Here is a 27645-nt window from a genome sequence, read left to right on the forward strand (position 1 = left end):
TTGCCTCAAGCAACAATTCAAGAGTTCATTTTGGCAGCAACATTTAGCAATATCCCAAAAGATAACTACCCACCCCATCAAAAAAATTTATCAGGATTTTGATCAGCCCTCTAAACCTTAGAGGTTTTTATGTTTAAGTTAATTGAACAGTTTATGACCTGTTTTTTTCTGACAAGTACTCACATCCAAGAAGGCAGGCAATTACACTGACAGTAATACTGAGAATGTTACTTCTCAAGTTAAAATAAAAAGCTTTATAAAAAAGTAAGTGTGATGAAGTACAGAACCAGTTTTACTCAGCTTCACAATGAGAAAACCATGATTAGGAATTTCCTTTCATAATTTAAAATACCAATTACAACACCTTCTCCTGAGACTTATCTTGACGATAACCATATGATGAGTGCAAGAAGCAATGCTCCAACAACAAGTACAATAATGAGGATGCAGATCTTCTTTCGAGACTTTTGCTGCCAACAGAAGGGGAAAAAAAAACCCAGAATGAAAATTGCACCACCACATCAATAGACTACTTGTACACTTTTATGGTCCTACTGCTTGTGCAATCTAACTAAATTGTGTCCTTACAAACAACTCATCTGAAGTTGTTCAAGGGAAAAAAAAGAGCTAAGTTATGCACAACTTACTTTTCTGGCTATGTTATTCAACAGAATTAAGTCAGGGGTATTTTCTGACACACAAACTAATGAAAGAGAATGCAGTAACATAATGAATGGATGCAATCAGAACACTGAGGGAGAGAAAACCCGAGTGAGCAGGTGATCACAGAGACGAAAATGAAAAATAAATATGCACAGTAAAAGAGGTAGGGATTGTCATCTAGAAAAAAATATTTAATGACTATTGATGCATATACAAAGGGGACAACAGACTGCAGTTTCAGGCTTCTGAAAGAATGACTTTGTATCTATTCACAGAGAGATTTTGAAGTTGTTTTTGACAAGTTTCCTAGGTACAACTTGCTCTTAAGGAAAAAAAAAAAAAAAGGAAAAGAAAAGAAAGAGACCCAAGTAGAGACCAGGTATACACATGTTACTATAATAAAGTGTAAGTTATGAGCATGTCCAGAACTTTCACATCCCATACAAGGTTGTCACTTGAGATACCAGAGCACCCAAGACTAGCAACATTCTGTCAGTCATCCTTTATCTGAAGGATATGGAATCCAAAGGTTTCCGTCACAGCAGGAAAGGAAATTAATTACCAGTGGGTTTCACAGGCTTTTGCCAATAGCCAAGAACACTCAAACCTCAGAATTCGAGGCCACAGCTCCAGAAACAAAGCTAGGCTTTGCTCTATTTGACAGAAGTTCTTCGGCTTGTGTGGGGTCTTTTTTAATAGTTTTGTGTTTGTGGAGTTATTTTTCCTTTTGAAGAACTACATCCGTGTCAAATATTCATTGGCACTGCCAATTCTCTGCCCAGTACCACCAAGTTTCTTAACTTTTCTACTACTTTTACTATCTTCCTGCCACTTTTCCCACTGTCAGGCTAAGATTTCTTCATTTCAGCATTTTACTTGCTAGAATTCAATCCATTTGCTAGAGTACCTGCCTTTCTTAAAAAATTTGTGGCCAGTTCTCTTCCTGCACTCCAAATCTCTTCCTTTTTCATCCTAGAGACCACCTCTTGCCAACACTGCATTGAAGTCAAACATTTCCCCCTGTAACAACACTACTTAAGCAAGGGGCTAAAGACATGGCAATCTTATTTCCTCAGGCACTTGATCATTTCTACAGGTGCTGAATCAGCAGTGGTAACTGGGGAAAGGAAGGAAAGGAGCCTGGCTTTCCCCAAACAGCTCTGCTGTGTGAATGCACCCCACATGGCAGACGAGCAGTGCATGCCTTGTCCAACCACAAGCAGGAGTTTTGAGGGTACCAGCCACGTGCAGCTTTGACTGCACCAGCATGCCTCAGCCTCCAACACTTCCTTATGGGAGTCAGGCTATACAGATTTAATAGTTGCCAAAATTAAAATATGTCTTCTGGATAGCCAGGCCCAAAGAGTGGTGGTGAAGGGAGCTAAAACCAGTCAGCAGCCAGACACAAGTGGTGTTCCCCAGGGCTCAGTTCTCCTTAATATCTTTATCAGTTATCTGGACAATCTGGCTCAAGTGTACCCTCAGTAAGTTTGGGGAGCTAAAACCAGTCAGCAGCCAGACACAAGTGGTGTTCCCCAGGGCTCAGTTCTCCTTAATATCTTTATCAGTTATCTGGACAATCTGGCTCAAGTGTACCCTCAGTAAGTTTGCAGATGACACCGAGGTGGGTGGATGTGTTGATGTGCTTGGATGTAGGAAGGCTCTACATTCCCAGGATCAGGACAGGCTGGATTGATAGGCAGAGGCCAACTGTATGAACTTCAACAAGGCCAAGTGCCTGTTCCTGCACCTGGGCCACAACAACCCCAGACAATGCTACAGGCTTGGGGAAGAGTGGCTGGTGAGCTGGCTGGCAGAAAAAGACCTTCAGAGGGCTGGTCAACAGCTGGCTGAGTATGAGCCAGCAGTGTGCCCAGGTGGCCAAGAAAGCTAACAACAGCCTGGCTTGGATCAGAAGGTGTGGCCAGCAGGACTAGGGAAGCAATTGTTCCCCTCGGCACCGGTGAGGCCACACTTCAAACAGCGTATTCAGTTTTGGACCCCTCACTAAAAGACAGACACTGGGGTTCTGAAGCAGGTCCAAACAAGCGCAACAAAGCTGGTGAAGGGTCTAGAGCACAAGTCTTAGGAGGAGTGGCTGAGGGACCTGGCGTTGTTTAGCTAGGAGAAAAGGTGGCTCAGGGGAGACCTTCTCACTCTCTACAGCTACTTGAAAGGAGGCTGTAGTGAGGTGGGAGTTGGTCTCTTCTCACAAGTAACAAGTGATAGGAGAAGAGGAAATGGCCTCAGGTTGTACCAGGGGATGTTTAGATTGGATATTAGGAAAAGTTTCTTCACAGAAAGGGTTGTCAAGCACTGGAACAGTCTACCCAGGAAAGTGATGGAGTCATCATCCCTGGAGGTATTTAAAAGACCTGGAGATGTGGTGTTCAGCAACATGGTTTAGGGGTGATGTGGCAGTGCTGGGTTAACGTCTGGACCTGATGATCTCAAAGGTCTCTTCCAAGGAGAAGGATTCAATGATTCTATACTTCATGTCCAAAGTAGTGCCACTGAGAATACAGTTCAAGGATGCATGCACCCGTTTCCCTCCCTGCCTTCTGAAATCAGCAGACAATCCTTCAGACATTTTTTCATTGACTTACTGTCCTGTCTAATACTAACACACGTAAGAGGATTTAAAAAAAAAAAGTCTAAGGACTAACTCTGACTTAGGAGGAAAGATTTATTACGAATAAGATTAATTCTAATAAGTTTCAAAAATGTTATGAAGAAGTGGCATTTAAAGGTATTTAAATGGCTTTTCAAAAAAGTTTGCGAGTTTAAAATACATTTTTAGCATCAGGGCAGCAATTAATAGAAGCTGGATATATACAGCTTTGTGAATATTTTAGACAGCAAAAATTGGTGCTAACTGGCAGCATCTTCAGAAGACTTCTCTGCCTATCTTACTTACTTCCTCCAGTGATTTTTAGAGGTTTACCTTCCATATACTGGAATCTTTACTTCTAGAGCACAAGTCTTATGAGGAGTGGCTGAGGGAAATGGGGTTCTTTAGGCTGGAGAAAAGGGAGGTTCAGATGAGATTTTATTGCTCCCTACAGCTACCTGAAGGGAGGAAATGGCCTCAAGGGAGGTTTGGGTTGGAGATTAGGAAACGTTTCTTCACAAAAAGGCTTGTTAAGTCCTTGAACAGGCTGCCCAGGGAAGCTGTTAAACTACCATCCCTGGATGTGTTTAAAAGTCATGCAGATATGGTGCTTAGGGACGTGGTTCAGGAGTGAACTTGTTAGAGTTAGGTTAACGGTTGCACTTGATGATCTTAAATCTTTTCCAACCTAAACAATTCTGTGATTCTATGAAAAGGGGTTGGGGGGGTTGAGTTTATTTATTTAAAATAGAGGTATAATTGCAGGTGCTCTAAACCAGCCTGGCTAAGCCTAAAGCTTCCAGAGGTCACTGACTTCTGTTTTATAGTGACCTAGAAATACCATCGTAGTCTTACATAAACCTTTAAGTAAGTCTCCAAGCCTTGAACTGCCTAAGAAAGCAGAAGTCAGGACTACTGAGAAAGGACACTCACACAACTGCCAATGCAGTTGACACTGACTTTACCTGGTAGTTTGCTGCTCTTGACAGCTGCTGATTTGCTTGTTGCACATGTACCTCTGCATTTTCCACATTGGCTTCTATGCTGTCTTTATTTTAAAAGGAAAATTTCAAATTTTGGTTAGTAACAATCCAGTGAAATACACATGAGAGCATATATGATAGCTGCCCCCCAGCTGCTGGTGTCTTCACCAGTACTCAAAGTTTTATACTTCACACTATGGAAGTTTGGAACTTCCTGTACTTATGCCTGACGTTCATTTCAAAGCTGCCCAGGCAATGAGTGGCTCAGTTAATGTCAGTAACAGGTCCCCTGTTCATGCAGAGATGAAAGGCTGAACCTTTGATACCAACTGAGGTAGAAACTTCCAGTATTTATCTATTTTTTTTAAAAAACTTTTACTTGTCCTCCAACTCACTACTGACTACTCTCTGCTCAGAAAAAAAAAAAAGTCTTAAGGCCTACAAAATCAGAGGAAATAGATACACAAAACACATGCCCCAGGTGGCATGACTCTAGTTTGGTATTCTATCAAACTGACACCAACTTTTTTTTTTCCCCCTCCCTGGAAACAAAACAGATTAAGGACCAAGTTGATAGAAAAAGTCCTGAAAAATATATGCTGGACATAGACAACAGCATGGCTTAGCAGCAGAGTCAGAAAATGTATTTTTCAATCACATTTTTTTTTAAAATATAAACCTGTCTGCAAGGACGGCAAAGCAGGAACCTTTGCTGACCCTGCATGTTTTTATCTTTAGGCAATACCGTAAAACTCCCCACATGAACTCAAATTTTATGTACAAACAGTTCAAAAAACTACTTTTAAAGACATTTTTTTTACATACGGAAAACTACAGAATGTTTTAAACTGTGTTTTTAAACACACTTTCATAATGTATTTCCAGTTACTTCAGCCAGGCTATCCATTATTAGGTTATACCTGATTTGCTTTATTACTGATATTCTCATTAGAAGAATTTTTCCAGCAAAATTAAGTTCTACATTGCTGCTCTGCAGAGAAATAGGATAAAAATTTTTGAGAGCATCTTTGAATTAGACTTACCTATCACATCACCTTGTTCATGAATCATCATTCCTAGATCTTTAAAAATTTCATTGATGTCCATAATGTCTGCCTGTAAGAAAAAAATTATCACATTAATTGACATAATATATTCTTGTATAACTGTACATTTAAATAGAAATATTGCCCATTCTTCTCCTGAGTATGCATCCATGATTCTTTACACTACAGGATAAAAAAACCCAACACCTTAATATGTTTATTTGGAAGGCTTTTTTGGTACAGTGAGACCAAGTCTGTCATAAACTAACTGAATACGAAGTATAATTCACATCACATCACAAACAGGATCTCTCATTGATGAGGGCTTGTCTACACACATCTTTATTAGTTTAACTGAAGGGAAAGGCTCATGCCAGCTTTGTTTAAAAACTGTCCATTTAAGCCAAATTAATAAAAGCATGTGCAGAAAATTTTGCATTAGTTTTAGTACACCTATGAAATTAAACACAAATTTCATAAGCACCACAGTTTACAGAAATTACCTCTATAATATGGTCAGGTTGTTGCATCTATATTACATTACCTTAATTACCTTCTGGTTATGATGAAACATTAGATGCCATGTTACCAGTGTACATATGATCTCTTCTTAACTAATGACTGATACACATTTAGTTCAATTCACTCTAAATTAAAGTATGGGTGGTAAGGGAGATTATTGAAAGCAATTATGCATAGCATGGATTTTGCCACATGCATCAGCAAGACTTCCTGACAAACTCCAGTTCCAGCATCTTTCCTGTTAAGTGTAGAAATGTGGATTCTAGACTGTCCGGAAAAATTAATTTTGTCTTCACAGAAGTTTCTTGATGTAAGCATTTCATCACATGATGCAATTCTTTGTGTAGTTTACATCTTGATTTTAAATGTCCTTAACTTTTTTACAATTTGTTACAAAAGTTTGAGTGAAACATAGTATCTCTGTATTTTCAAAAGTGTTCAAAAAAAGCCACTTAGAAAATGAAGATGTTGAACAATATGTTGGGAATACTTGGGAGGAAAGGTATAATTTTGCTTCATTTATAATCACTTTTAAAAAGAAGCTACAATATGACCACTATGTTGGAAAAAAATTGTATGTATTTTCTCTTGCAATCACTTGAACTCTTATTCCCTAACTGAACTGCTGAAGTTAAACACTGTGTCAAACACGGCTTTCATACAGCAGATTTCTAATGCACATTTCACATGGAAAGGCAATATTTGTAGTTTTGAAGGAAAAAAACACACCCACAAACTCCTCAAGATTAATGTCTGCAATTAATGCTCATGCCACTATAAAATTTTTTTTCTTTGGAAACATTAAAAGCACATTCTGCTGCAAAACCACTCATACTTACCTCCAGCTGCCTAATGGAAGATTCCCTCTCCTCGATAAGACGAAGGTCATCTTCTGTAATTTCTTCATCTTGCACTTGTGCTTGTGGTTGACTATCAAACGAACAAAAAAAACCCCACTCATAACTGAACAGGCAACATGAGAAATAACTCAGAAGAATAAATTACACAGCACACACTTTATTGGTTTACAAAATGCATGTGTTACCCTTGCCTGCCTAGATGACAGGGGAGGTGTAACAGTCTCACCTTTGTTACAGGACGCTGCTGCTGCAGCAAGGTTGCACACAGCATTGAGCTACCCAACTGGAAATTTAAAGTATGAATACAAGGGTGAAGCTGCTTCCAAGTTACACTGCAGAGTAAGTATCCGATGCAGAAGCAAGCTACCCAACAAAACAGATGGTGAGACTGAGAAGCAATTCTTGGAGAGCACAAAAGCAATGAGAGATTCCAGCAAATGCTGGACCCTTATCACAACTTAAAAGTTTTACTCAACTCACAGGTTGGGTTCTGCATACATAATTTTGGGTCTCAGAAAGCCCAAAATACAGACTTCGGACAGCTTAAAGAGACAACTAAATCTGAAGCATGCAAGAAAAAGAGGGAGGTGATATGAACTACTCCTTTTTCTTCACACCTGTCCCACCAAAGCCCCTTCTTGACACTTGCCTTATGGAAGAAAGCCTAAATGAACAACCTATTCCAACTCCTTCCAGAATAAGGCAATCAGTTGGGAAAAAAGAACCCAAACCAAACCAACAAATAAATCATCACCTGGCTTCCCTGCAGGCTATTTTATTATTCTGAGCTAGGTTAAGACTTATTAACAAATTCAACCTACCTGTCCCAAGACACAAGTGTTCCTTCTTTGTAGCTATCTTCAGGAGCACCACCCTACATGATCAGTGTTTAAAAATATAAATAAAACATTATGGCCTTGAAAGGAGCACTGTCAGCATGTCTATAATTAGTCAATATTACAAGGTTTATGGTAAGTCAACTTCAAACCGAAACATGATTTAACACGTTTTCATCCCCATTTTGCTTTATGCATGCATATACAGCTGAAATACAAGCAAAAACATTCAGCTCAGTAACTGCCCGCTAAAATTTACAAGTAGAGCAACATGTATCTGGCACAGAGTGAAAAGGCAAAATTGGTACACTGACAAGGAGAAGCTGAACATCTCCAGGTCCTTAGCGCTTCTCCACTTAAACACTGCATAGAAATCTGGCAAGTGATTCTCCCTTGTAGGGAAATACCTGAAGGTGCAGCAAAAGCATTTAAAAATCCATTAAAAACTGCTTTTGCAGAATTAAACCACGAACCCAGGGGTAGTTCATGCCTTTGTGTGACAAAGGCAAGTATAAAGAAACAGTTCTCAGGGCAGGGGGAGGGTACTGCAATTTAATTCAGCCTTTATTATAAAATCATATAGCACATGTTCTGCAGTATTTGGAGTCAGATACGAGCTTTTGTAAGAAGCAATGTGGAGGCAAGTTTGACATCAAACACCATTAATACCTTTGTAAACACAGTAGAAGAGTGTAAATGTGTAAACACATTTTACGATACTTACAGATACCCTTGAGCTGGCTCTTACTCTGGCTACAAAGTCTTTTTCCTTCTCAGCAGCTTGCCTTTGGAGTCTTTGGAAATTTGTTAGTGCTGTGGTGAACTCCCCCACAAGACGATCCTTCTGTATTTTTCTTTGACGCTACAGGAGAGAGTTTTACCAAGTCAAAGGAGCTCAGGCTTTTCAAGGCTCTGCCATTTCCAGACTGCTCAGTGCTAAGGCATGTGGTTTTGGTTTTGTTGTTTTTTTTTTTTTTTTTTTTTTCTGAATAGGTGTAGGGGGTGGCTGTCTACAAAAACATTTGCAACTGCATGGCCAAACCTTCCTTCCCTCTGGGAACACAACTCTGCACAATTTAAGGCATTTAAAGAGGAAACCAGGGTATTTAATTTCATTTAACAGCTGGAAATGAGAAATGGGCAGAGATAAGAAAGCTTTCTATTTTCTTTTTTTCTATTTTCTAAAATAAAAATGATTTTATTTTAATATCTGTTGATTATAAAACCTACTGTTTAAGTGTGAGATATTTTGATACCACAGATTCTAAAATATGCAAAGGTGACTGAATGGGAAGAAAGGGTGCAGAAAAAGAACAGAGCATTTCACATGTATTTTACATAAATGATGGAAATATGTATTTGATGATTTGCATACAGAAGTGGGTTCACATCCCTGCTTAAGAAATTATACAAAAATACCTGTTCTAATCTTTCAGGTTTGTTTAAGATGTAGAGGAAGGAATGAGAAGACTAAGCACTCAGAAAATCCTCCACCACATTTCCTTAAATGTATACAATGTATTAACTTTTCCTTCCAAATTTCTGACAGGCTATAACTTGTCATTTATCAATCTGTTATTTATGCACTTCACTGGGAAGTAGCTTTAATGAAGAGACTCATCATAAAAGGAGTGAAATCAAACAGTAAAATGTCTCATCACCAACTTTTCAGCTCCAAGATAAACAGAGAATCCATTAAGAAAACCCAACAAAACCCAAACCAACCCAAACATACTTTGCCAGAACTACAAGTTACATACGAAGAACAAGTTTTAACACCTCTGTTATAAATTTACCACTTGACAGGATGAACACATTTAGTTCATGGTCTGCCATTTGAATTCAGTGTTTCAAGAAAACTCAGTTTCCTAAAGACTCCTGGGTAATCAGCCACAGATCAGGCAAGTTGTTTGAGTGACAATAATCTGAATCCATGTTTTCTGGGATTCTGGTGTTCTTCTCTTATTTAAGTGACAGATTTCACTAAGATAAGAAACCACAGGATAGTAGACAGGAGTGTGCTAATGACAACAGCCACTTTACATGTTGGCTCCTGATAGTATTTTACATAGATCTGGGAAAGAAATAGATCACACAAGTTGTTTTAGCAACAGCTCCTGACCACTCCTCTTAAGAAAGGAGAAGCCTGTGGACAAGACATAGGACATATGCAGATCTGAGAGATGTAGAGCAGTCCTACTGTGCATACTAAATTTATTTGGGACACTGGGTGACCAGGTCTGGCCACATGCCCTACAAGAGGTTCTGGCACACAAGTCCTTGACCCTGGAAGCAGTCAGAGTCCCCGCCGAGTTAGATTTAGGATTGCTGCAACCGATCACAAAGTGATCAGCTACCTGAAGTCACAGGCACTGTGCACTGCCTTGACTCCTACCACTGCAGTCAAACTGCCTCATCCCCAATACACAAAAACAACTTTGGAACAAGTCTGAACTGCAACAAACTGTTCTTACATTGTAAATGTCCCTGTTATGAAAATGGGTAGACTACCTAAACAGTGCCTTGAAAACTCAATGAGGAGCACAAAAATAGGCATGCAGAACCAAAGTCACCAACTGCTCTACATGAGCCAACATGACAGTCAAACAATCCATGCTTCTTGGTTTTATACCTGTTCACTTGTTGCAGGCAAAGATCCAAACTCTTTAATGTATTTGTCGGTTTCTTTGGCGAGCTGGTTGGTGTATTGCTGCTTCTGTTGCCTAAAACAAAATGCGAAGTTTCATTAGAGACCACTGAGTTACGTTCTTTGTTCTCAGAAAAGCAGCAGTACTAAATGCTTCACTGAAGTGCACAAAGCCATCTTTATTCTTCACACTAGTGTGGCATTATGGATACTGGGCGGGACAGATGCTGAAGAAGGTGTGTTCCCCAGTATAACAGAATCATTGCTTACCTCCACCCCTCATTTTCCTAATATGCAGCATTAAGTTTTTAGTGATTACAGATCTCTAAACATGCTTTTCATAGCCCTTTTGAGGCTATCAATAGTTGGAAACAACTGGTCACTTTCAAGCTCAGAATAACTGTAGAAAGGACCAAGTTTCTTCTGTGTGGAAGAACATATTGTGGCTTAGATATTATTCAGATACCACAGCCCATGAAGAGTCAATTCCTGACAGTTACTGGGAAGCTTAGCCAAAGATATCTATCTATATTCTCCCATGATACCATAGCTTTGCACTTACCTGAAAATGTCATTATTTACACTTATTTATCTTTAACAGCATTTAAAATAATGCCTTGTCCTCAACAGCATTGCCTTTTTTGTTGTTGTTGTCTCCGTTTCAAACATTATCACACATTCCTTTACCAATCTTCTTATTTTTTTACTGGAGCAACTCAAATTCTTTACCTGCTTTTGCATCCTCCTCCCCAGTGTATATAAACAGGTTTTATCTGGAAAGCTATTAGCAAACAATCAACATCAATATTTAAAATGACCAAATAGCTCTTCAGACATGTATCAACAGGAAAAGAAAGGCCAAATGTTCAGTCAAATAAAAAAGGGGCAGATGAAAAGTCAAGGAAGCTTACCATATAGATCACCTCCGTAAAGGGACTGCAACTTGTCCTTCACAACAGTTTCTATCCTGTTTAGTTGTGAATCTATGCCTAGATCCTGCCTGGCATCAATCATCGCCCAGTCACAGTCTCCAGTAGGATATCCACTGTGGATTGTATCTGGCTATTGTCACAGGCCCTGAACTCAAGCTGTTATAAAGAAATTTGGCTGTTCACTCAAAATGAATGGGATGCCTTTGGTCCAATACACACCTCCTCCTACTATTCAAAGCCACAGTGGGGCATTAACCACACTGAAGACTGCCAATTTTCTCACCCCCAGGGTTAGCACATCATGTGTATTTATGATGCTGAGATTAATGTGGTGAAGAAGTTTAACAGAAAAAAATCACAATGGTTCACTAGATGGTGCAGAGCAGTGGAGAGCAGCTGACTCTCTCTGCTAGTGGTGGATCAGTGAAAGCCCACCTTCAGGTGACTGAACCAATAGCACAGCATCTGCCTTGGAGCCTCATTTCACTTCTACTTATTTAAGTATTTCTGTAACATTTTTTTAATATAATGTCATCCCTTTTTTCTAGCTTTTGTCACTAAAAAGACATATCACTCCCTCCCCCAGTATCACATTTCACAAAAAAAAAAAAAACACACACAACAATATATTTATTACCAGGAGTGGAGAGATGTGTGCCTTTGTTTTTTAAAGAGTGATATTGCTTTCTGGTCCAAACACTCTCCCCTTGCTGACATGCAGCATCTTACAGACACATTGATACTGCAGGCAACACACACGGGCAAAACAGCTGACTAGTTTACAGACTCTCCAAAATTAATTTTAATAAGTGCATCTCAAAAGTAAGTTTCAGGTACTTGCTTTTCTCAGTGAGATCAAACACTGTGCCACATCACCTCATTACCTACCAGGAGGCTGTTTACAATGCAGTGAAATCAAATGTTTTCAGTGAATACTCACAGTTGTTGCCTCAACTCAGGCGTGTCTTGTGGCGTTCCAAGCTGATGTAGTATTCTTTGTATTTCAGCAGCTGTTTGTGAAGAGGAAGAGAAATTTTAATGGGGCACAGAAAATTCTTGCTTTATTTTATGCGGTTTTGCTTGTCAATTCTAAAGACATGGAAGCTGACAGAAACTTGATACTCCAGATTTTTTTTCAGCCTACTACAAAGACTCCACTTAACGAGTCCCAGAACAACTAGTGAATGGTCTTTGCCAAGTCAAAGCCCTGGGTTTCCTATAAAGAATAGGAATGTATTTGTCTAGGTAGAAACAGGCTAGTTAAAGATGGTTAATAGTTTCAGTATAATAAGTATAAGCCAGGCCTTTTAATATTAATTTTTAAAATAAGCAGCACAATTCTTATTCTGGTTTAATCATATTTTACACATGTCAATTTTGGAAAGCTGTATGAAAGACTTCCATGACATTATCATACAGAAGTATTTCAGGACCAGTGCATTAATGAAGAGACAGCAGCAAAGCATTCATGAGCTTAAGGTACATTAATTAAAACCAGTCTTGAGATCCTTACATTTGGAAATGTGGCACACAAACTACTAGTGATTTTGTAGTGTATTTCATAAAATATATCAGGTTTGAACCACAAAAAGTGACATATCATCTGAGCCTTATTTTCAACGTAATATATTTTACTGTGACATAAGAAAGCATGGAAAAAATTGGACACACACTTCAAGGACATGCAGCTTATCACACTGCAAAACTAATATCCTGAATGTACTTTATCTCAGCTTAACACCCTCACATCTTCTAAAACAAAAGAATACATATACAAAACAACTTATTCTTGCTTGACCTCAGCCAGGAGTAGACTTGTCTTTCTTGTATTTCTGTGGCCCTCCTCAGGCAGACTGGTGTACCACAGTCAGTAGAAAAGATGATGGCATGACAGTATGTGGGATCCTCACTTCACTAGCATACTATCTTTTTTTCCTAAATACAGTTAAAATTGCAGTAAAAGGCATCTCTAAGTAATGAAGAAAAACATTTTCAAAAGAGAGCATTTTTCCATATACCATGGAAGAGATCTGTAACAGACAGAATTTCAGTTACAAGAAGAAAGTTACCTGTAACTCATACTAAGCAGTTAGATAAAATTGAATACCTTAGAACACTTTTAGCAATAATATTAATTCTAATCTTCATTTCACAACAAGTCTCCAGTGAATTAGATGTTGGATTTTCCACACTGCTTTATGTAATATTCTGGTGTCAACAACTGCTATAGCAAATGCCTTCTGTGCACGCCCAGTAATGAAGATATTAAAAAAAGGACAAAGTTAGTATCTATGTTTTGCATCAGGTAAATATCAAATATCAAAGACAGAAGTTGCTGGAGCACAAGCACTGACAAACACTGACTCTGGGTAACTGAGCCATCTCTTTATGTTCAGTGTAAAGCATGGTTTCAAAACAAACAAACAAACAAAAAGGTAACTGGCTGGTGTTATCTTCAACAGTGTGAAATTTTAATACCTATAAAACTGAACACAAATTATCCTTTATTTGTGCCCAGGCAAATTCTGATTCAAGACAAACAGAGCTCAGGGATTCTCTATGTACTTTTGCAGGGAGGAAAAAAAAAAAAACAACAAAAAAACCAAATCGAACTGCAGGCATTCTGTTAGCAACTTTTCTGCAGACAGAAAAGGTATCGTTGTGTCCCACTGCCACCTAGAGATGGGTTATTTAACTGCATATAAAGAAAATACAGGCTTGCTTGCATTTTAAATAAAGGCTCTCACTCGAAAAATGCTCTGAAACAAAGCCTCTACTTAAAATATTTGCATTTCAAGTTAATTAGATATTTAGCCTACATCTGAAACTGAACACAAGTAGATAACTGAGGGGAAATGAAAAGCTGGCACCACATAGCTGGTCAGCTACACAATTCCAGGCAGAGGGAAGTTCATCCCAGGTCTTGCGATTCAAGAATTCAGCACAAGATTAAGAAACATTTTGCCAAGAAGTCTGTAAATATGCATCAAAAGAGCTAAGTGCTAACAAGTTTGCAAATCTCAAGAGGATAAAATAAATTAAAGAAAACAAGGACTGAACTGACATCAATTTTTTGGGGCTTCCTGTTATTCAATATTTTCCACCTTAACCTTTCACAATAAGGATACTATTCAGAAAAAAAAATAGTTTCTCTTTTCAAATTTTTGTTATATGACATATACTAAATTGAAAAAATGAAACATTCCTTATTCAAATAAGCAGGCAGAAAAAAGGCAGAGCAATGAAAGTAAATGTTGGTTGACAGCCTTCAGCAGCACTTCTGAAGCTGTCTTAATAAAAAAGCCAAAACCAAGCTGGTAGGACCTGTATAGTACAGACAGCAGAGAAGGTGACCTTCCTGGAATCTTGATTTACAGTACATAGCTGCAGGTCGATGAGTTAAAGGAATCCATACTTTGTACTCTTTCATATTAATACAAATATGCTGGAGTGTATATAGGCAAAATATTTCTTTAGTGTCTTGTAATTCTTCTGGTTTGGCTTGGGTTTGTTTTACAGATTTCTTCCTGTGACCACTACTCATTCAGACATTTGGTATGTCCCTATGGCTGGGATACCTCTCCTGTGAAGAAAGGATGAGAGTTGGAGTTGTTCAGACTGGAAAAGGCTCCAGGGAGACCTTGTTATGACCTTTTAGTACTTAGAGGGCCTATAAGAAAGACAGGGGCAGTTTTTGAGCAGTGCCTGTTGCAAGAGGACAAGGGGTAATGGTTTTAAACTAGAAAAGAGGAGATTCAGATGAGACATAAGGAAGGAAGTTTTTACAATGAGGGTGGTGAAACGCTGGCACAGGTTGCCCAGAGAGGTAGTAGATGTCCCATCCCTGGAAACATTCCAGGTCAGGTTGGACAGGGCTCTGAGCAACCTGATCTAGTTGAAGATGTCAATGCTCACTGCAGGGGCTTGGAATAGATGACCTTTAAAGGTCCCTTCCAACTCAAAAGTATTCTATTATTCTATGATACATTACTATACATATAATCACAAAGCCACCTAAATCATATACATTTGTCCAGACTCGAACTCATACAGCTTTATTGACAAAAAAGCTTTAAGACATTACCACCTGCATCACGGAGGTAAAATGTCTTTCACCCTTACATGCACACAAAGACATCTTACAGAATTTGATTCAAAGCAAGAACTGGCTTTGAATCTTCTAAGATAAAAGTCAGCATCATTTCCTTTCCTCAAGCGATAACAGGGCAGCTGTAGCCTCTTCTCCTGAAGGTTAGACTGTAGAAACATCTCTGCTGGCTCCATTTGGGAAACAAGCAGCGGGAGGGTCTTGGCACTGAAGGGAGAAAGCAAAACTGCTGGAAAACCAGGATTGCTTTTCATAAAACAGAGGTCACTAAGTTCCTGGCTTCACTGCTGATGGTGATATTTATGAAGGTACTGCCTCCCTTGTTTAACCAGGTTTTTGCCCCTGTGCAGGGAGTTCAGGGTGGCACCCCAAGGCACCTGGCAGCTGCTCTGGTACCTCTCAATCCATCAGTAATGCTCAAGTGTCCCAGAGAACCAAAGGCTTAAGCCCAACTCAAAGTCCTAGCTCTGCATTGTAAATATACCTGTAACAGTCAGGGAGATGACACAGTTTTGATGTGTTAACTCACCCCTTGTGGTTTTCCTTTCCCTACTTCCCAATTTTTCCAAATTCCCAAGAAGCTCTGAACAGCAGGAGCAATACAGCTACCAGCAATCCATCCTGTCCTGGGCATTATCAATTCTGTCACAGAGCCTGACTGGATCTTGTGCACACCTTAATCCATTTCATTGCAAAGTCTGGCACTTCAGCTCAGGTTCCTTGAGTAAGTACAGCTAGCTGCTGGACTTTGCTCAGGAGCTGCAGAAGGGCACACACCATGTGCACAGAGGTGTTCTTCACCAAAGTCACCGGCATACGGCAACAGTCTCCACCAGAAGTGCACAAACTCCTGCAGCCTCTTCTACACAGAAGATCAGAATAGATGTTTGCATATAATGAAGACCAACAACTCCTTCAGGGCCCATACTACAACCCTGCAGGAGCAGCACCTTGCCAGCTGTGGGCTGGCAATGAGCCAGAGCAGAAGGCAAGTCCTCCTTGGGAACGGGGCAGTGCAGGAAGCAGGGTGCCTGGTATCACACAAGCAAAATGCGTGTTCACAGAGCAACCGCTGTCTCACATGAAAAAGAAAACAATCTCACTCTTAAAACAAGTCTTGTATTAGGAAGAAGCAGTACTACTGTATTCGTAAGAAGACATCTTGCTTCTCCCTGATCTAGACCTCATAATGCATAACTAATCAGGTGATGAAACGTACTCAGCTACTCTCAGACCAGTCACATGCCTGAGAACAGGTCAGACACGGTTAATGATGAGCCAGAGAAACAATTAAAGACCTGACCTGAATTCCTACTGAGAAAATTTTTTTAAGAGTCAGCTCATGTTTACTTTTACCAAGCTAAACTGTGCTTCCATTTCTAGTCAGTGGAAGGTCTCCTTAAAGAGGAGAAAAAAAAAAAAAAAAAAAAGAAAAAAGGTATAGAAAAAAAATATGGTAACAGTATCTCATATAAAAGGCCTCCTTATCTCTACATGAGTTCACAGAATCACTGAGTGGCAGGGGGTGGAAGGGACCTCTGGAGATCATCTAGTCCAGCCCTTTGCCAAAGCAGGTTCACCTAGAGCAGGTTACCCAGGATTGCATCCAGGTGGGTTTTGAAAGTCCCCAGAGAAGGAGACTCCACAACCCCTCTGGGCAGCCTGTTCCAGTGCTCCATCACCCTCACAGTAAAGAAGTATTTCCTCATGTTCAGATGGAACTTCCTGTGTTCCAGTTTGTGCCTGTTGCCTCTCATCCTATCTCTGGGCACCACTGAAAAAAGCCTGGCCCCACCCTCTTGATGCCCTTCAGAGAGTGATAAACATTGACAGAACCATCCCTCATTCTTCTCCAGGCTAAAGATCCCCAGGTCTCTCAGCCTTTCCTCATAAGATAGGTGTTCAAGTCCCATAAACATTCTCCTAGCCCTCTGTTGGACTCTCTCCCATAGTTTCCTGTCTCTCTTGAACTGGGGAGCCCAGAACTGGACACAGTACTCCAGATGTGGCCTCACCAAGGCAGGGCAGAGAGGGAGGAGAACCTCTCTTGACACATTGCTGTCTCATGGTTAACTTCTTGTCCACCAGGACTCCAAGGTCCTTCTCCATGGAGCTGCTTTCCAGTAGGTCAACCCTTAACCTGTACTGATGCATGGGGTTATTTCTGCCCACATGCAGGACTCTACACTTGCCTTTGTTGAATTTCATTAGGTTCCTCTCCAGCCAACCTCCAGCCTGTCCAAGTCTCACTGAACGGCAGCACAGCCTTCTGCTGTGTCAGCCACTCCTTCCAGTTCTATATCATCAGCAAACTTGCTGAGGGTGCACTCTGTCCCTTCGTCCAGGTCATTGATGAATATGTTGAACATGACTGGACCCAGTACTGGCCCCTGGGAAACATCACTAGCTACAGGCCTCCAGCTGGACTCTCCACCACTGGTCACAACCCTCTGAGCTCTGTTGCTCAGCTAGTTCTCAATCCATCTCACAATCCACTCATCTACACATACTTCCTGAGCTTACCTATGAGGATGTTATGGGACACAGTGTCAAAAGCCTTGCTGAAGTCAAGGTAGACAAGATCCACTGGAGTAGTGAGATTTGCAGTGGAAATATTTACTTTTTTTTTTTAATAGGTAGAAGTATTTGAGAAACATGTTCCTGCCAGATCTGCAATACACACTATTTTTTTTCCATAGATAAAAACATATTTCACATATTGGATCACACACTATCCTTGCTTAACAGCTGGCATTTAGCTGGCTAGGAAAGAAGAAATTTCATTTCCTTTCCCTTCATCTTTCTTTATTTTTCAGCCAGCTCTGCAAAGCTGTTCCACTACCACAAGTAAATCTGCTTTGATATAACAGCTGGTTCTGCTCCTTGAGCATGAAAACGTTAAGATCAGAACTAGTTCTTGCCTCTAAGAACAAAGGAGCAAACAAAGTTATCCCCAACCAAGGATTAGTAATCACTGTACAGGTTGTAACATCACAGTATTGTTGCAGAAGAAAAGATAAGAAACCAAAGAAAACAACACAACAACCAAAACAACTCCTTGAGTTAAATCCTGATGTTTGAAAGGCAAAGAACTAAGAGAAGAGAAATGAAGAGCAGGCTGTAGGTTGCACACCTCCTCTGGCAGGACTGAGCCTCACATTCACCCCTAGCATGAGAAAATTGAAATGGAGGATGGTATTTCTTTGTAACACTTAACAGTAACTCCAGGAGAGCAGCTCTCCCAGGTTACCTACAATCAGTTGTCTTCCCATCTCAACTTCCATTCTAGTAACATTTAGACTTAACAGACTTTAAACCCTAGGTGGCTACGACCAACTTGTTGCAACTTTACAGCTGGACAGTGAGGTGAATCAACACAAAGCCCATAGAGTCCTAAAAAGAAGGCCACAACAAACAGGGAAGCATGCAATTGGGGGAAAAAAAGTACATTTAATGAGTGTTGCTTATTACCCCTTTGCAGCCAGGAGCCTCACTTCCTACTTGGATGACACAAGATTGTGTTATAGCCACACAGCAGAAGTTTCCTTCAGTGCTACGGTCCAAGCCACACCCACCACATTGCCCAATTCCATAAAGCTACAGTCTAATGCTTCCACAGGAAATGCAACACCCACTGGGTGTGCATGGAAAAAATACCAGCAGCAACAGGAACAGCACTGAGGACTGTACTGCAGGGGACAAGAACCAGACAAGCAGGCAGGGCAAGTACAACGAAACCTGCCTTACAGAACAGCCAGGCTTCGGACCTGTTACAGGAAGAAGGAGCAGAGCATTGCTCCAACCAGCAGCTACAGCTGCTCCTGAATACTAACTGTCATGGTGAAAGTTCCCCCACACCACCATCTTTTACTTAAAAAGGGACAGATAGGGTTTTAGTCACTGCCTAAGGTTCACAGGACAAACTAATAATGGGTATTTAAAGCCATTGATTTTCAGTCATCTTCCTAGCTCCTGAGCCCAAGCAGAGTAAGCAGAACCAGCAAAGTGTTCCATTGTGTGCACCAGACTCCAAGTCTGCTCTACCTGAGGCTCAGGATCAGCCATGGCTCCTTACAGCAAACAAGCACCGAGTACAAAACCAGCAGAGCCATCACTCTGAAACAATTTGCCAAAGAACCTACACACACTGCCACCAGTTGGACAACTATGAGGAATCTCCTCCTTGTTTCAAGCTGAACAAGTGAGTCAACATCCAGTTACAGATTAAGTTGTGTGGAATCTAATAAACTTCAGAGTTACTTCAGAGTAGGCTACTGGAATAGAAGAATTATTGTTAAAATTACTCCAGTTCAAACTGCTTTTGCCTGGGGAGAAAAGACTTCCTCAATTTATTCAGATTCAATTCAATGTGTTTTCCTTCTGCACTTCAGCTGAGGGTACTTGACTAAAGATGGGCAGTCACTGAAGAAAACATTCCTGGATCAATCTTTTATAAAAGCTGTTACACCTTGCAACCTAACGTAGTTGCAATAAATTCAGCAGATTGAAGTTTTCTATATGAGGGTAAGTGCCCCTTTAAAGCTACTAGCATAGTTCACACCCACTAAAATTTTAAATCAATGACAACACCACAGGGTTGTAAACTTTGATAACACTACCTTTACCAAAAGTGACAGTTCACTACAGGAATAAAATCTCAGACACTAGCCGAAAGACCCCAGCTTAGTAGAACGCACCTCCTATACCCAAGACCTCACCTAATTGGAATCAAGTACCTAAAATCAAATTACTGAAGTTTTTAAGTCATTTGTTTTATTGTCTCAGTGTATAACACTGATTATTCTAAAACAGGATAATATATTGGCACAAAGAAACAGTAACTGAAGCACATGTGGGAATGAGAAAGTCAAATGAGGATGGGGATAAAAATTATCCTCGGAGCTCTAAGGACTAAAGACAGGTTAAGCATGAAAGAGTGGGAAAACATCAAGTCTTGTATCCTCTCCCGATGGATTTTATTAGAGCTTCTAGCATTTCTACATAGAATCATACCCCCAAGTGACCAGGAACATAAGCAACAATGTGTGGAGTTCTGGATCTGCCTTCAGTTTAAGTGCTTTTGTAATTATTTCATGCTAATGCACTATCATCTATAATGGTCTTTCAAGGACACTGTGAAGTGGGACTGTAGCACGCTACATACACGTTCCTTAAGTGCACAATAACTGATCATGGGATCAATTATTACAGCTCAGCCAAGGGGAAGTCATTAAATCAAGTTACAATCACTTCATATTGTAAAAAGTCCCTGGTAACTCCCTGAAACCCTAAAGTTTAAATGTTTTCCTAAAGAACACCAATAGCTTATGAAGTTAGGAAAACGATGCCTGGTTCTGCAGTAACCAGTAGCTGCACAAACACAACAAACCCAACCCAGCTACATGCAGAAAGCTTGAGTTTCTTTAAGAGGTCAGGCCACTAACACAGGAAGCTAACTCAGGACCCAGTATGGAGGCAAAGACGTGCAACACATCACAGACTGGTCAACACAAGCAAGTAGCTGCCATTCCAGGGGTCACTTGCAACCAACCACTGACCTGGGTTTATTCTGAGCCCTAACTGGGGTGCAGCCTCCTGCACAGCAGTAATGCAGAAGACTAATGGAGGGCTTTCTGGACAATCAAACTGCTACCCAAACTCCTCTACCCCTGTCCTTAAGGAGGAAAATCCAACAGAATTCAAGTGAAACAGGTATTTTAAGTACCTTAGAGAGGCTCTGAAATGTAATTCTGTAGAGATTGGAAGGAGCATGAGGACCCTGGCCACATCCCTTCCGCTCTGCTGCAAACGCAGACTGGTTTCCAAAAGTTATCTTGTCTAGCTGAGCCCGTTTATACACGTTCCACCAGCAAAACCAGCAGCTGCAGACCAATTATGGATGTCTCCACTGGCCACTCTGTAGTTATAAATCACACAGGGCTTTTACAGTTATTAAACTGCTTCCATACTAAGGCGACTAATTTTACAGAGTTCTTCCATCCCCGAGACCCCAGACTAGTTAACTAAGGCAGGGCAAAACGATGTAGGTGCAAGGAAAATTCGGCTTTTCCTGCACATACCAACACAAATAGTGCTCTGGGGTGTACATGGAAGACCCATTTTTCATTCTGTTCTGCCAATAGCATAAATAAATCACTGTACCTCCTGTGCAATGTCATCCACACAAGACAGTTATGTATGTCATTTCCAACAGAACCAAAATATTTTTAACTATCAACACAAAATACAGAAAAACATTAAAATTCTCCAAATTCAGAAACACATCTGTGAGGCATAATACCTTGCATATATATGCTATTTTACATAGAACAAAGCCCTTAGGAATGCATGCAAACAGTTCATGCTTGAAGTTTTCATAAACAATTATTTTTAAGAGAACTGTGGGCTTCATGACTTCACCTCCTTGAAGAAAGACAGGCATTTGGAAAGATACAAAATATCAAAATTACCCTCTTATTATCCTCCATATTTGGGTTATAAATTGGATATAGCAGATTCAAGTCCAAATCCTCAGTCTTGGAAAAGCCCACAAAATGGAACATGGAGGACTATAATGTGTGCATAAAACCCCTAAATAACCAGCCTTTTCCAGGTTTTACTGAAACTTCATCCTAAATCCAAGAACCTTCCTGACAACAGCAACTTCCAACAAGTATGTTCCCACAAAGTTAAATTCTGGTTAACTGCAGTTAATTGGAAATTTCTGACAATCTTTAGAAGTCTTGACAAGCTCTGCTTTAAGCCTGTTAGCTTTAAAACCACACCTGTAGAAAACCACATTTTAAATATAGACGTAACAGAATTTTGGTTTCATACAGCCACTGATTTCCACACCTCAGCAATTTCATTTACTTTTCACCTGCTCATTTGTGTCCTTCTTTAGCTATAGAACAATCATGTGAAATAATTTGTGTTACAAATATAGTGGCAGACAGTTTTCCATTAATGTTTCAGCCTTTGTCAAGGACTTAAACACAATAAAAAGGCATATATCAGAACTCTAATATGTGTTAGAGTTTAATCTGTGATTTTCTATAGTTACATAAAGTGAAAGACAAAGTCATATGATTGATGTAATTCATCTCCCATTTCAGCAACATTCAGTGAAAATACTGGCTTATAGAAAACTTGGGATGCAACAAAAACCAGATAAACTTGTGTCACAGGAGAGCTACCACATGACAGAGGGATCTCAGCTGGCTGAAGCTGACCTTCTGGGAATGTGCCCTATATGAGCTGATGTTTGTGCTACCTTAACAAACAGAAAAGGAAGTCAGCAGAAAGCAAGAGTCTTTATGAGAAAGAAGCTCTCAAAGCCAGACAGGCTCCAGCCACGTGTGGATTGTGGCTACTGAAATTTAGTTTATTATCCTGCAGTATGCAAAGCATATGTTTCTCTAGCTTAGCTGATTTTCAGCATGCATGAATAACTAAGATACTCTATCACTGACCTTCCCAATATCGAGCAAGGGTAGATTATGCCATTTGTGCTGGCTCTGCAACCACCACAGCACAAAATCCTGCCACAACCTTCACAAACTAGAGGAGCTGGGAAGGGAGAGGTAGGGAGGGAATGTGAATGCCTCTCTTCAGTTAGCAAAGGTTCTGTAACTGATTACAGTTTGCAAACCAGAAGCTTTTTAGAAGTCGGGGACTGGGTGTATGTTATCAACACCAGGCTTTGTTCTGTGTTCCCAAGCAAAAGGCAACATTATAAACTGCTTCTAAACCAACAGCTCCCAAAGACCAGCTTAAGAAGCCAGGGGAGAGATGATAGTTATCTATCTAGTCTGTATGGTCCTTGCTTTTCTTTGAGGATTGCACTGAGTGACGTATTCATTAGCTACAAAGAAAATATCAGGAGGAAAGCAAAACCAAAGCACACAAGTTTGCTTCTTCAATGAACCTACATTTGGGACAGAGACTTGAGAAGCAGCACAAAGGGGAAGGAAAAACCACGGCTGGTTACTTCTTCTTGCACAGTTCCTGTCAGAGACACAAGTTAAATCTTTCCAGCTGAGTAGAAGAGGCCCCTACTCCTCTAACCATACCCTTCCTACTCATAACTGTGGAGCTATCCTTGTAGATGACTAACCCCCTTTTTGGTCCCTCTTGGGAACACCTCTTTAAACAAAATGCTTTCCCTCTTTTTGCTACACAGAAGATAAATTCTTCAAAATACAGAAAACTGCCAGATTTCAAAAAATTGTTCCCCCTCACCTTCACCTGTAAGAATTCTGAAACTAACATATTTTAAAAGCTTTTTAATTAGGCTTTTTGTTTTGTTTTATTCTCGTTTCATCTTTCCAATTGTTGAAAGATTAGATTTTCTCTTGCAGAATTTGCTTCATGCTCTTGAAGAAGAGAGGGAGGGAAAGAAAATAAAATCACAATAAGGACTCAATGTTATGTCATCCTGTTAGGTTACCATACTCCTGCTTTTGTAAATGAACATGCCTGGTACAAATACAGATTTTTCAGCAGGCAGGAATTGCTTTGCCACAAAGAACTATGTTTTGCTAGCTCATCTTGTTTCTGTGCATCACACTCATTCCTTTTCTATCCAGTTGCTGTAAATGAGTGGCCAAGAGGAAATATTTCAAGGAAATACTGAAGGAAGGCATTGAGATTTCTTTCAAGTTAAAAGCAGCTGTCATTAAGCTGCCACAAAAGTGAGAGTGAAACCTATGAAACCCAGTTCTGGAACTACTGCTCCTTCAGTAAACACTGATTAAAAGACCTTGATAACAGGTTCTTCATCTGCAAAGCCCAGACCGGTTACAGTCCTGCACCCTGCATCATTCCTTATATTCTGTTCTCCATATTCAGAAAGTTAGGAACAAACCTCAACCATCTTTAAATTAATATTTCAAAAGTCTAACACAATGTGTGCCATCTAGATATTCTAATCAGTTGTAAGATAGTCCTGGAATGAGAATTACAGGTACTTTGGACTAGATTCCAGACAGACAGTGTTTCAACCCTTATCGTAAGTTGTGTTCTACTAAGACAGAAATTTAGCAGCTGCCTAAGAGGTGCCCAGAGCTCATTATACACTTCTTCGGGTATATTCTTGCAATCTGAAGCTCCCCTAGCTCTTTGCAGATCTGATTCTCATCACAGTTAACACAGACATGACACCAAACCAGTGAGACAGGGCCTGCAGGCATGGCTGACCTCACTGAGGTTCAGCACACAACACTGTAGCTCATTCAAACACATGTGACTCAGGGTCCCTGGGCTTTACAGCACTGCTCAAAGACAGTCACATGGGTTCTCCAAAAATGCTAGAGGTGGGTCTGAGAGCCTGACTCTCCTGCTCCTGCCTGAGGCATGCCACTCTACATCAGAAGTCAAGAAGAGCCATAAGTTTTGCAATTCCAGCTGCTCTGTGGAAGTTTTAACAAAAGGCACAGAGAAACACTCCACAGACTAGTTCCTTAAATCTCATCTCGGAGGTGTCAGTGACAAAACATGAGCTTCATGCTGAGGAAAGTAGACTCCATTCCCTAGACGCTGCTAAGAGATGTTACAATCATTTCTGCAGAAATGCTGGAAATGGAAACCAGAGCACAGACACTTATTTAAAGAACAGCTGAAAGAACCTTTTTGTTCCACAGAACACTTTGGGGTTTGGGATCTCGGACACGTATAGGTGCCCTCCTGGCTTAAGTTTCCCATAGAGCTCAGAGTGCAGAGCACTGTAGGCTGCTTTCCATTAGCTAGCTTAATTTTATCTTCAAGGTCATAAAAATGACCCACCCACATCCTCTCCTCCAAAGAAACACAGACAGCCCACTGCAAATAGAATTTACTGTAGTAGTTCACCAGTGGTTCAGATAAAGCAGAAGCGATTTGCAACTCTTAACACACCTTCAACATAACAATCAACAGCATGACCCGATCAACAGATCAATAAAATCTGCTCTTTGAAGTTAAAAGGGTGCTAAGCTAACCTAGCCCTTACCTGATACAAATATAGATTCTCAGTTAACACAGAACAACCCAAACCAAAAAGATTGCAACTGATTTAATAACTGAAGTGGTGTGCTAAACCAGCACAGAGATGAGCTTTGCTTGTCATTAAATGACAGTGGGCTATATGAAGGCGGAAAGAACTTAACCAAAATCATAAATTACAGTCTAAGAGACACCTCCTCAGCAGCTGACTAGTTCTATAGCTCCCTAAGCCTGACGGTTTTTCCTCATCTGACCTGGAAGTCCCTGCAGCTCACACCTTCCAACAGAAAGCTGGACTGGTACTACACATGTAAACGAAAGACCTAGAAAAGTGGACACAAGTCGTTAGAAAGCTCAGCCCAGGAAACATGTTCTGCCTGCCCATTGGATCCAGATCCTCAGAAGCCACCAGAGGAGAACAGACTACAAGAGCAACTGGGTGGTTGCTGTTCTCTCAGACCTACAGAAGAGAGAGGAATGGAATCCAGCTGTGTACCCACCACCTAGAAAAGTGCTTGGCTGGCATTTTTGAAGGCAAAGTTCCTGTTTCTGAAGCCAGGCAGCAGTGGGGCTAAGAGAGATTTGGACTTGGGTCTTGGGAGGGCAGAAGCACCTGTATATTGCTCAGCCATCAGCCATCTATATTTCAAAGTGGAAAGGAGAGCAGGTAACCACTGTGGCATGTCTCCTATATAAACCCCAGGTACCTTACTTTTAGTACACCTTGTTTGTCACAAGGGAAGGGGAGACACAGCAGAAGAGAGGAGATGGAAGAGGCAGGGTGAGACTATGGACTCACTGAATCCAGCAAAGATGGTTAATTAAGTTCAGTGACTGTCTTCACAGTGCTCCAATTTCAGCCCAATTTCACTTCACGTTTTCACCTGACAACCGAGACCTTTTTTTTTGTTTTGGAGCCTCAGTGTCTGTCACAGGTTGGTAGGGGTGTCTGGAAGATCAAGTTAGAAGCCGTGAGAGCCAGGGAATTCACTGATTAATTTTAGATTGAAGAAATACAACCCTCATGTACAGAAACTTTTCAATAGAGCAAAATTAAAATTCTTCATCTTTTCTGTTGAAATTTAAAGAAATTTATTCTGAAAGAAGATATAAAAGGTAGCTGAAAAAAATAGGCAAAAGCTCAATCTATGCCAGTAATCTGTGCTACAAATACTCCTAAACCTTGTACTGCAAGACAAACATCAAAGTTTTAATAAAAATTGACACATGTAACTGACTAGAATTAATTTTAAGTTCTAATAAAAAAATACCCATTTCTGCATACACAAGAAGTCCTGCATAACACTAAAACCATGTATGCCAAAATCTAGCCATATCCTGTTCATTGTTAGATCCCTTCTGATTAACAGTATGCTCTGTGTAACTTGTGAGATCAAACTGTATTTGCTTAATAAACACACACATATTAAAAATATAATGGAAAATGGAGGGAAATGGTAAAAGCCTGAAAATCCCAGCAGCCTAATTTACTTCTAAGTTGAACGCTCCAGTTAGGTGGCATGAATCTAAGCACAAGTATATTAAAGCTTGCACAATCTTATTTACATATCTAATATGTACTTCCAAGGGCAAGCTGCAAGGCCACAGCTTCTGGCCCTGCTAAACAATTCAAACTCCAGCAAATATTTGACGCAATCCTTGCTCGGCAAACTTCTCAACCTACCATCTTAAGGTGCCACATAACTGGCCAGGACAAAACTGGCTTATTACTAGCAGCCATCTTACTAATTATTTATTTGTTTGGTGAACATAGAGTGATAACATACTTCCCAAAGATAGATCACACTTAACCACACGTACAAAGGATCTGCTGCGTTGGGTGCCACGAACCTGTTAAAGTAGCAGGTGAAGCCAAAGAAGTGAATTCCCATGAATGAAACTGAGAAACTAACCTCCCATGAGGGATACCACTGTTATTACCATTTTATATAAAACATGCAAAAATGCAACTTACAGCATTGTGTGATCTTCTGGATGTTAGAAGTTATGCGCTGGGCTAGTTGGTCAGGATCCCCAAAACCTGCACCGTACGACATGGCTGAGTAGATTCTCTGTCAAGATCATCCACGATGGGAAAAAGTCAGTCTCCACCTATTAAGGAAACCTAAACCCCCTCCCCAGAAAACAGAGTTAAGTCTTGGTCATTGGTTTACAACAGTCTTCATTATTTTCAGTAAAAATACACAGGAAAAGATTAAAGAAAACACCATATACTGAAGCTTACCCTGTCCAAAACCATAGTACTTCAAAGACAGAAATTAAGCCTCTTTTTTTCTTAAAAAAAGTATTAAATAAGAATATGACATCTTTTTTGCATTTTCTACAGTTACTCTTACTAGTAAGATTCTTCGTAATACACACAGCTTAAGATCTTCAATTATTCTCCAGAAGCTACATTACAGAAACTACATCCTTTGCCAATTTTCTTACATATT

At 40.2% G+C, this 27645-nt stretch overlaps 1 protein-coding gene across 1 annotated transcript; it reads right to left on the reverse strand.

The window, feature by feature from the left end:
* Positions 1 to 231: 231 nt before the first annotated feature.
* STX7 (syntaxin 7) lies at positions 232 to 27246 on the reverse strand. Its single transcript, XM_008946824.1, has 9 exons — positions 27165 to 27246; positions 12041 to 12110; positions 10154 to 10244; positions 8246 to 8383; positions 7507 to 7559; positions 6665 to 6755; positions 5301 to 5373; positions 4240 to 4322; positions 232 to 470 (listed from the first exon to the last, which is right to left on the reverse strand). The coding sequence occupies exons 1-9, from the start codon at positions 27244 to 27246 to the stop codon at positions 378 to 380; spliced, it is 774 nt and encodes a 257-aa protein (XP_008945072.1). The 3' UTR covers positions 232 to 377.
* Between the last annotated feature and the right edge of the window lie 399 nt (positions 27247 to 27645).

This window comes from Merops nubicus, unplaced genomic scaffold, assembly GCF_000691845.1.
Source record: "Merops nubicus isolate BGI_N331 unplaced genomic scaffold, ASM69184v1 scaffold7719, whole genome shotgun sequence".
Taxonomy (NCBI): Eukaryota; Metazoa; Chordata; class Aves; order Coraciiformes; family Meropidae; genus Merops; species Merops nubicus.